The following is an 11630-nucleotide window of genomic DNA, read 5'->3' as shown; positions in this document are numbered from 1 at the left end:
CTTCTTTCGCCCTAATCTCACATTTCATCCTTTTTAAATGTGTATGTTTAATGGCACCTGATACCTGAAAAGACTGCTGACTGCAGAGAAGCGGAGCAATCCTAAGTGTACCTAAGTTTAATGATGTTCAGAAAAGTTATGAAAATAAAAGTAACTGTTACAAACCCCAGAGTTGCTTTGAGATGCGTGGCATATAAATGAAATAAATTTGTTAATTCTTTTTTAAAAAACCAAAAATTATCATTTAAAACAGCCTCTTAAGTCAACTCAAAAGCCACCCAACTTGGTACATTAATTATACTGTCTTTGTAGTAGACATGTATCTATTTTCCGCTTCATCTCCAACCATACATTTAGAGGTGGGTTTTAACATCAGAATGTCCTATTTTCTAAACTTGGGAAGCAACTCTTGTTTGTTTATCCTTCCAGCTGTGGGTGCAACCTGACACCATTTCAGTACCAGATAGAGTTTTCTTTGAATACCTACAGCCCTCCCACATTCCATTCTAGATTCTGGCAGTCAACATTTTAGGACTTCCTGGCTACCAGCTTTTCCCAACTCCACTTCTGGAGAGGTCATCACAGCTTTCACTTGTTTGCGACCTTACACCAGGGAGGGGTGGGCAACTATGGCAACTTTACGATCTGTGGACTTCCAACTCCTAGAATTCCTGAGTCAGCATCATGAATTCAGGCAGCATGATGCTGGCTAAGGAATCCTGGGAGTTGAAGTCCACAGATCGTAAAGCTGCCACATTTGCCCACCCGTGCCTTAAACCGAAGTGAGAACCGCTATAAAGGAAGTTGAAATGTCGCTTTCGCGAAGTGTGTTTTAGGACTGGCTTGTTCAGAGTCTCGGATTCATTCCACTTACTCCTTAACCTGGAAGCCGCAGAGTTAAAATGCCAGGATAGCAGCCAAATGGTTGTGACTGACGGCGATCATAGGCCGTTTAGTAGAAGTCGCCGTTTGCCCCCAAGATGTGTGTGGTGTAGTTGGTTCACATAGTGTGTTGGGATGGAGGGTTTGTTGTCACTGTGTGTTGGGGGGAGAGAGCACGGGGGGGGGGGGAGGCTCAGCTAATCTCAATGTACACATGTTGTACTTTGACAATAAAGGTTTATTCTTATTATTAATTAATGTAAGATCCCGCCGTTAATGCAGGAAACCTGCCCCTTCTCCTATCCCACCTCGCCTCCATTTGACTCCTCGGCACCCGAGGACCCATAAACGAAAACTCCCTTCTAACCAGGAGGCGCACCCAGGCTAAACGTCAGGAGTTCCTGGCGGGAATTGACCCAAACGTGACTTTTTTTTTTGGGAAGGCTGAAGCCGGAGAAGGGATGTTACGTGAAAACAATAAAGACGGGATATGAATAAATGTATGAACTTTTTTTTTCAAAAGTTCCTCTTGCAAAGGTGCGCTGTGTGGTTCCAGTAGGCACCAAAGGGTCTCGGCGCGCTCCCCACCCCCTCAGGAAGCATTTTTAAAGCAATGCAGACCACCGTCTGCTCCTCTTTCCGCGGACAGGGTAGGATAGCAGCCAGACTAGACCCAACAGTCCCAAAGAAGCGCTTCTTTGGTTTTCAAGTTCGCCACCTTCCCCCCCCCGCTCCCCTCAGCCGGCGGCTGCAGCAAGTTTGCCTCAGAAAAAAGCGCGGAGGAGGAGGAGGCGGCGGAGGGCGGCGGCGATAAAAGGCTTTCCTATCAGCCCTCGCGAGGGTCTCAGACTCTCCGAAGCGCGGCTGGGAAGGCTCGCGGCTTCCAAAGGGAGCCCCTACCGAGTCCTAAAAAGCCCGGTCCACCGCAGCGCTGGACTCGGAAGAGACTGCCTTTGATGCTAGCGGGACCCGCTTCCCAGTTACGGGAAGACCAACAGGCTGCGGCAACAGCCTCTCCCTCCCGCCCGCCCGCCCCCGCGTTTTCCCCCTCCCGGGAAGCGCTTCGCAGAGCAACAGGATTCTCGAGGGCGGAGGGGAGGGCGCGAGAGGCGAGGTGGGTGGGTGGGTGGGAGAAGAGGGTCACGTGAGCGTCAGCCCATCACACCCCTCCCCCGCCTCCTCTGCTCTGTCTCAACCCAAGCTTCCGCGCTCTATTCCCGGGCATGAAAGAGCTGGGAAGGAGGGGGAGGGGGATTAGAAAGCTACTTTTCAGTCTTCGTCTCCTGATTGGCCGCGTCTCTTGGAATCAGCCGACACTCTTCCGGGAAAAGCCAAGAAAAAAAAAACGTGTCTTTCTTGGCGGGCGGGGAAAGTCGCTTCTCCTTCCGTGCGCCTTGTCTTGGGAAGTTGGTCCTTCGGAGCGACGCTTCCCCCCCCCCTTTCCTGTTCAGGCTTGGTATGTCCCGTTGCAGGACACCTTCCCCTCCTCCTTGTCCGGTTCCTCCAACCCCGCTAGAGCGCTTAAGCGGGTAACCAGATATTCAAAAACAATACGTCAGCCCACAATGCCCTGCACGGAGCTCAGGCATTACCTCATCCCACAATGCCTTGCGAAAAGGGGCCGGGATAACTTATTGGGATGGGGTGGCCATGGAGATGGGCGCCTTTGCAACAGGCTGGCCCGACCGCCCTCCTCCCCCTGAGAGGCGGCGGCAGCCAATGGGAAGGCTCCGGGGTGACATCATGGGCTATTTTTAGTGGGTTACTGCTCACTGATAAGTGTTGTGCTCCACGCTGGGAAAGCGCTCAGAGTGAGATTGAGTGGCGGCGGGAGAAGCGACGGTGGCAGCGCTCCCGTCCGGCAAGAGAAGAAGCCCAAGCGGCCATAAGCAGGGCCAGTTTCAGCTCCGGACGCCAGCAGAGCCCGGGCGGCTATTCCTGAGAACCTGACGCTCAGAGGACGAGCCGGCGCTCTCTTGTTACAAAGTCGGGTCGGGGTCGCTGCGGTTCCCCTACCACCACCACCACCCGCCAGAGCGCGAAGCCTGAACTTGCCCGGGCATCTTCCCTTTGGAGCGCCGAGCGCTTGACTCCTTGGGCCGTTTCAACTCTTCTCGTCTGGATCGAGAAGTTGCCGAGCGTGGGAATCTCCTCTTCTTCTTCTTCTTCTTTTTTTTCCCCACCACCCCCTACTGTGAGCAAGTAGCGGGGCGATCTACTTGTGGCAACTTTTTTTTTTTGCTTTTTTTTTTTTTTTTGCTTTTCTAGCTGGGACTGAGGGTGACCTGCTTTTTTTGACAACCGCTGCAGAAAGGCGAGGACTCGAGACGAGTGGGTTTGAAACTCGGAAACGCTCCAGACCGACCCAGGACACTCCCACGAGGAGCGCGAAGGGGCGGAGGAGGGAAAGAAGGACTCAAAAAAAGTTTCTGGATTCCATCCTTGCAGAGAGCCATAAAGAGCCCCCCTCCCCGAAGGTGTTGGCAGCATTACCTCGTGGATTCCTTCTTTGGACTGAGAAAGGGATTCTGGATTTGAAAAATAACTTTTATTTGGTCTATTCCCCCCCCCTCCCATCCCCTCCCAACAGTCACAGTCGGGAACTGATGCGCATGCTGGGTCTTTGAGGTGAAACTCTGTCGAATCTGACTTTTTTTTTTCTTCCTAACCAAACGGGGAGAAAACTGGGGACTCTAAAATCAATGCCTTATTGCAAAAAAATTAAGACTTGATTACTTTTGAATTGTGTCTTCATTGTTGAAAGAGTTATTAGTGTTGTAAGAACTGCTCCTACTTAGTAACTCTTGCAGCTGTGAACTTCTTTAGGCTGTAACAAACCAGCTTCCTTTCTGTTTTTGGGCTGTAGGTGAACAAACTTGTGGACTGTATTCTATGACTGCAAAGATGGAACCTACATTCTACGATGATGCCATCAATGCTACCTTTGTGCAGCCAGAAAGTGGTGCTTATGGATATAATAATCCCAAAGTTCTGAAGCAGAACATGACGCTCAATCTGGCTGACCCTTCCAGTAACCTCAAGCCCCACTTGAGGAACAAGAATGCTGATATCCTGACCTCTCCAGATGTGGGCCTTCTCAAGCTGGCTTCTCCTGAACTGGAAAGGCTGATTATTCAGTCAGGCAATGGACTGATCACCACCACTCCAACCCCAACCCAGTTTCTCTGTCCCAAAAATGTCACCGACGAGCAAGAAGGCTTTGCTGAGGGCTTTGTCAGGGCACTCGCAGAGCTACACAATCAAAACACCATGCCGAGTGTTACCTCCGCTGCTCCGCCTACGAACTCCGGCATGGCCCCTGTCTCTTCCATGGCTGGAAACAGTGGCTTCAGTGCTAACATGCACAGCGAGCCACCCGTCTATGCTAATCTCAGTAACTTCAATCCTAGTGCACTCAATACAGTGCCTTCCTACAATGCAAACAACCTGGGCTTTCCTCCACAGCATCATATGAACCCCCAGATGCCAGTGCAGCATCCGCGCCTCCAAGCTCTGAAAGAAGAGCCTCAGACTGTCCCAGAAATGCCCGGGGAGACTCCTCCCCTGTCCCCTATTGACATGGAATCCCAAGAAAGGATCAAGGCAGAGAGGAAGCGCATGAGAAATCGAATTGCAGCCTCCAAGTGCCGGAAAAGGAAGTTGGAGCGGATTGCCAGGTTGGAAGAAAAAGTAAAAACTTTGAAAGCCCAGAACTCAGAACTAGCGTCTACTGCCAACATGCTGCGAGAGCAGGTTGCACAGCTGAAGCAGAAGGTCATGAATCACGTCAACAGTGGATGCCAGCTAATGCTCACACAGCAGTTGCAAACTTTTTGAAAAGACTGAAAAGTAACTTTAGGATGATGGGGAGAAATTAAGGAGAGGAAAGAGTTTGGGAGGCAGAACCCCCCCCCCACACACACACACTTGTGATGGGTGGAGAGAAAAGGCTGAAAGGCATTGATTCCGAAGACTGCCATCCCCAAGTCAAATGCATGTGTGGAGAGACTGGTGTGCCTTCTGGGTGAGGTGGTGGCATATCAGTTGACAGAACAACTCAGCAAAACAGCTGAGCTCTTCCAGCTCAGATAAGGCATGGATGCCTTGTGTTCGTCTTTCTTTTTCTCTCTCTCTCTTTTTTAACATTGACCAAGACTTGCATGGACCTAACATTAAATGATCATTCAGTATTAAAAGTTAAACTGCAGTAGATACTGTAGATGGCTTTCTTTTAGTACTCCTTTTTAAAACAAAAACGGTGTTTTGGGGAGGCTAACAGAAACTGAGCTATACTGCCTATCTGAGTTGTGTATGTACATATATATTTTTTTTATTTTATGACAACTGATTAATGTCAAGTAAAACTACTTCATGACTTTGTAAGTTATTTTTTATGTTCATTTGGGTTTCACCCAGTATTGTTTGTAAATAAGAGATTTTTTTTAGCAACTTTTGAGTTTTTTCCCCATTTGTAATAAAGTATATAATTTTTTTAATGTTTATTTCTGAAACAAAAGAAAGGGTTGATCTTATTTAAGAAAGCACCGGTAATCTTTAATCACTTTCTTTTGATTAGTATCATTTAGATTTCAATTCTACACACACTTACCTAGGAACAGGTCTTATTAAATTCAGTGGGGCTTACTGCTGAGTAGACATAAAAAAAAGATATTTTTAAATTGGGCATATACAGGATCGACTTTTAGTTGAATGTTAAAACTCAAGTGAGGAATGAGAAACTTCTTTGATCTTCACAAACTGTAACAACCATTTTAAAAGTCTTGTGGTACTCCTGTTATAATAAAACTATTGGTCTTTAGGGTGCCATAAGATTCCTTGTGTTCTAATTCCCAGATGGATATTTTTTTCCTAAGGGCATCAAATTGATATTCCTAGGTTACTAACAAATGTTGGATGGAAAAGATACAAAGACGTACACATTCAAAGATTTATTTTAAGTAAGAGAACTGTCTTCCTCTTAAAGGCATAATTTAGGGAGGTTGTATTACTAGGGGAAAAAAAACTGGGGCACCAGAAATGCTTGACAATCTATTGCAAATATCTACTGGTAGATTCTAATCTACATTTGCCTACCCCTGCTTTTAACTGGAATGCAAGAAGACATCTCAGTGACCCCCTGTGGTAGGAAAAAAGAGCTGCTATCTAATCTGACTTTAAACTTGTACAGTTTGCTCCACAAAGAACTATTGATAACATTTTAACAGAAATGAAAAAAGTTGGTAAAATCATTCTGTATCTAGGTACTTGTAAAATAAGCTTTTTTAAAAGTATAACTGGCCATTTTACAATTACATGTTCTTTTCTTAAGGAAATATGAATCGATAACCTTTGGAAGAAACAACTGTTTTTAAAAGCAGCCTTCAATTTGTCATCGTTCTGTTTTGTTATCTCTTTGATTTTTTTAAAAAAGGATCTGTTCATAAGTATTTAGGACTATGCCTGTTGTCCAATAAAACCATTCTATTAATCTTCCAACAAATATGAATCTCTTTTCCCTCTTTTGGTGGTGGTTCTTTAAAACTATAAATTATTTCACAACAGATGAGAGGGGACAATAATTTAAACTTGATTATGTGCCTTGGAATTTGGCAAGTAAAATTCATAAATACTAAGATTTTTTTTAATAATAGCAGATTTTATAGTCTAGTAATAAAAAAAATGGCATGAACTTAATTCCAAAAGCAGAGCTTCCTCACAGCTGAACACCAAAAACACATATCCAGTGTTAATCCTAAAATAAAATGTGCCAAATTCACTAACAGTTTGACTCTTGGTGCTCGATCAAATTCCCTTATAAGCTTCACTGGAAAGACTGATGTTATTTATGTTTATGAGAAAATCTTGTCAAAGCTATAACCATGTGTGCATTTCTTAGTCGTTTCTAAATGCATTATATTTAAATAGAGTATATTTAATGGTAAAGTCTCAATTACATCTAGGATTTGTGTCATTCTTACTCAGGTTTCTTTAGAATCAGGCTTCATCAATTGCAATGGGGAATATTTACTTAACATTAGGATAGAATTCTGTTATATGTTGAAACAAGCCTTCTTGAATTTGGCAGGACTTACAAGCAGATGACCTTGACCTACATAGCCTACATCAGGATTTTTTTTTTTTAAAAAAAATCTTAGACAAACCAGCCCTGCATTAATGCTAACAAAACATACGGGTGGCCCGGTCACCAGGAGCTGACCTCAACTAGAGAGAGATTTTACTTTTGTAAGAAAATTTAGTTGGCTACTGAGTTCAGTTGGAGTTACTTCCATTTATCTCTAGAAAATAGTTCAAAGCATTCAATTGTAAATTTGAAGATGAAAGAGAATTAAGTGGGCTACCCTAGTCGCTTATCTGCACTTTAGAGTGGATTGAGATTTGCAGTATTTGTTCTTTTCATAACAAGTTCATCAGATATAACTTTTCCATGGCTGAATTAAGGAAACGCTTTAGCAGTTTGATTTCTGCTGTCAAAGATGATGTTTTCACAACGGTGTTATCATTTCTCTGTAAAAATTTCCTCACTGAGTGATAAGTTAGCATGAACTTAGGAGCAGATTCTGCTCTTTCCTTTGTGGTTTTGGAATATTAGTACTTTCAAAAACACAGGCAATTCATTTCATGCAGGATCCCCCCACTAAATTTCTGCCTGTTGTGCATCTGTTAAAATAAACATCCAGAGGCACCTAAGAAATACTTAAGTGCAGTGTTCCTAAGTAGTACGATGCAACAATTTTTAGTTTTCTTCAGAAAAGTGGTTTCTTTATGACCGAATCTTTCTATAAAGAGGCTGAATTAATAGCGGCAATTGACTGTTTCATATATTTAATGGTAGTCAGTTAAAGGAAAAGTTGTCAAGCAAGGGGTTAACCAGGACGACTGCATACTTTGTTGGGTGTCCCTAGTGCTGACACAAGCAAGCTGGAAAGCAAGTTGATTCTGACCATCTGTAGGAACAGGCAATCAAAGGACAGAATGAGCAGAAAACTCAGCTGGGTGTGGTCTTGCTGCTCCCCAACATGTGCCAACTAGCAAAACAAACAGCCTACCTGGAAAGGTAAAGCACTGAGAACTATCAAGCGTACTTCTGTTGTGCAAGAGATTTTATAGTTCTAAACATTCCATGTCACTCTGGATGGGAGCAGACTGCCCTGATTTAATCTTGGTGTTTCTAAACTCCTTGACATTTCCAGGAATGTCTTCTCATTCTACCCTTTTTTAAGGCTGTCCACTGATCCACCTTGTTTTTTTTTTACTTTACAGTATCCACGCAAAAATAAAATAGTGGAGAGGTCCGGTGCCAATTTAAAGAAGGGATCCTTAAGGATTCCAGCAAGTATTTTTAACCCAAGGGAAAAAAAAAGACTGCTTGAATTTTCCCAGATACAGCACATACCAACTCTCTGCCAATCTGCTTGGGGTCCCAGGACAAATGGACCATTTTGGAAGATGGTTGGTCCTGGATTTTGCCTTTTGGTATGACTCTTGTATCTTTATAGCTGGATTTGCAAAATATGTTGAATCAAATTAACCATGTGGGCCTATACTCATTGGGTTTTGCATCTCAGTGTCTGGGCCTGAGACAGAGAACCAGCCAATCACAAGCTAGGCCTGTCCAAATCACACACACACACACACACACACACACACACACACACACACACGTAGTTAGTTTATGATTTCATGTGTTGTGCATACCCAGGAAATGGGGTTAAATAATCTATGACTTATTTAATATTGAGCAAATGTATTGTGTGAACACAGCCCATAAGTTGTGCAAACCAAGTTGATGTGTGTAGGTTATGATTTGGTGAGTTGAACAAATTTGTGTCAGTACAAATTTGTGTCAGTAGTTCAGTTATCCAGGGCTTAGCTTGCATGAATATACCTTTCTGAGATGGATGGCAATGCAGTCAATAAGATTTTTTTTCATATTTGAGTTATAGGAATTGAAAAATGTTAACCAATTTCAGTTAATAAAAGAACTGTTAAAGTTACCGAAGCCCTCACAACCCTGGACAACTTTAGAAGAAACATAAAAACAGGAGAGTTGCTTGTCTTTATTTTTATTTTTAATGAACAGAAACTCTATAAATCAACTGTAGACATCAGTGGCACTTGAAAACTAACACATTTATTTAGTATTAGACAACCCATGCCCTGTTGGGTCATTATTTTGGAGATATTTCCTTACCTAAACAGAGAAAGGAATGACCACAGGTAGGCAAAAAAGCAGTAATAGCAGAAGTGACTTCTGACTTCCTGCCACCTTTCCCATTGAGTCTCTTTGTGAGAATATCAGAAATATCCCTCCCTCCTCCTTCCATTCCCTTCCCTTCCCAGCTGGAGCAAGGAATTGCAAGAGTGGCTGGGAAACTGTCACAGAATATTGAAAATGAGGATCATGTGACCACAGCAGCAGCCTAAAACAGCTATATTTGTCTCAAATTCCATTCCCTCAGGAATCATGAATACCGGACTTTGGAGGTATTCTGTAAGAACACATTTAAGATACCTTGGTTCAGAAATTGTTGCCCTGTGATGTGTTGTTTTGCTCAGTTAAAGTTTATATAAACAAAGGTTTTACTGGTATACAGATTTCTTTTTACAGACTAAAGTTCATTTTACCATGTATGTGACATATTCTATGTTACAGTTGCTACATTTCATTTATGAAAAAGAAGCCCTGTGGAGCATTTTCCTGGCATCCTTTGCTACTGTGCTCTAACCAGTTTGAAGCAATGAACCAAATTTTTAAAAGAACAGTAAAATGGCATTAGTCCAAAGGGAAAGATGCTAAATTCTACCTTCTTATAAACCCTCCCCACCCCCAGCCAGATTTCCACCATTTTACAAAACTTCATTAGGGAGTTCTTACAGTTCTTATATATAAGAGCAGTTTGTTTTAGGTAGAGGTGCCATCACTAACAAGGCCCTACTATGCAGATGAAATTCTTTGGGAAAATGATCGTCAGTAAGGCCTCACTCCCAAATGTCATAGGATAAGCAGATTTATTTTGGAGCAGATCATGAGAATAACCAGGCCCTGAGTCCTGTTGACGTAATATGCTCACAGCATAATATTTATTTCTAATGACTGGTCCTCTAGCACTATGAATTCTTCATTAAATGATTTAAGATTCTTCTGGCAGCTCCCACTTAAGCTAAGTAAGCCTGAAATAATTTTTCAAATTTCCAAAACTGTCACTAAATCAGCATTTGTTGTATGAAATCACAAATATCTTCAAGCTGAATTGGAATTTAAATATAACTATTTCTTTGACTATAACAATTGACACTTTAATAAAAACAAAAGATTAATACATGGCTAGATCAAACAAAGTTATAATGCATTTAGTTTGGGAGATAGTATGAACTCAGACATGATTTATGATTTATGGTTTAGCATGCTATTGAAACCAGGCATTATACCTTAATCAGCGGTTATGGTTTATTAAACAAACTATGTTTCATAAAATAGATTCCAGATCCCCAGAAAGAAACCTAAACTAAGAAGTGGGAGGATTAAAGAAAAAAAAACTTAAGATGATGGTAACATGCACAAAGACCACTGGTGGACCAGATGAAGATCTGGCTCGACTTTCGCCACTCTGGCACCCTCTATATCAGGGGTGTCCAACCTTGGCAACTTAAAGGCTTGTGGATTTCAACTCCCAGAATTCCCCAGCTAGCCATGCTGAGAGTTGAAGTCCACAAGTCTTAAAAGTTTACCAATGCTGGATGCCCCTTGCTCTGTATATAGGACTGGGAAAGCATTTCTTCATATTTCTTGAGAGGCCTATTCCATCCCAGGGGAGTAATATGAAGCCATCATGAGTATTAGCCATTAATATTCCTTCCCAATATAGATTTGCTTAGCCCCTTTTCCAGACTGTTTTTTGTTATACCATGAGTTATCAACACAGAGACATTGCATTAGTAATAATAATAATAATAATAATAATAATAATAATAATAATAATAATAATAATAATAATAATAATAATAATTTAATTTTTATACCGCCCTTCTCCCGAAGGACTCAGGGCGGTGTACAGGGCAATACAATAAAATACAATATATAAAAATTAAAAGAAATATTAAATAGTTCTGACAAACAGGGGATGAAGAGCTTCTCCAGCCAGGCTACACAAAACGGGTTTATAAATACAAAGATTCAGATATGTCTGTGATGGACGTATCGCATGGACACGAGGCAAGTTTGAATTAAAAATCTCAAAAGGTGCTATTTCTTGAGAACACAGCATGTGGTCAGCTTTTTTGTTTGTTTTTCTTTTTTTTGCAAACTACAGTTTCCTGATGAATACCATCAACAGGCTGGGATCCTGTGAGTATGTCTTGTGCTTCCAAACCCATTGTCTGCCAAGAAAGGAAAAGAAAGAAAGAAAGAGAGGGGGGGCTTGGAAAGATCAGATATGGGTTTCTATCTTCTCCAGTAACAGATTAGGTCCTCAGGGACTTCTGTTTTATCTTTTGAGAATGTTCTGGCTAAGGAGAGTTTCTTTAATCATCCCCCACAACAAGAGACATTTTCTAGGGAGAATATTCATGCCCCTGAAGGGAGTTTCTACCAAACAGAAACAAATCCTCTCATTAACCCTACATACCTGGAAAATGGCTTCTCTTTGAACCATGCAGTCAAATGAATTCCAACAAGGGAAGTTACAGTGAAGTTCTCATTATTACTTCTCTGGGATAAAACTGATCAA

The 11630-nt window shown here is 42.3% G+C and overlaps 1 protein-coding gene across 1 annotated transcript; it reads left to right on the top strand.

Annotated features, from left to right (window-relative positions):
* Positions 1 to 2672: 2672 nt before the first annotated feature.
* JUN (Jun proto-oncogene, AP-1 transcription factor subunit) lies at positions 2673 to 6376 on the top strand. Its single transcript, XM_083358861.1, has one exon. It carries the CDS (start codon positions 3775 to 3777, stop codon positions 4717 to 4719), a length of 945 nt encoding a protein of 314 aa, XP_083214987.1. The 5' UTR covers positions 2673 to 3774; the 3' UTR covers positions 4720 to 6376.
* The last annotated feature ends 5254 nt before the right edge of the window (positions 6377 to 11630 follow it).

Source organism: Vipera ursinii, assembly GCF_947247035.1.
Source record: "Vipera ursinii genome assembly, chromosome: 3".
Classification (NCBI taxonomy): Eukaryota; Metazoa; Chordata; class Lepidosauria; order Squamata; family Viperidae; genus Vipera; species Vipera ursinii.
Note: the sequence above shows the minus strand (reverse complement) of the source record. Positions and strands in the feature narration are given on the sequence as shown.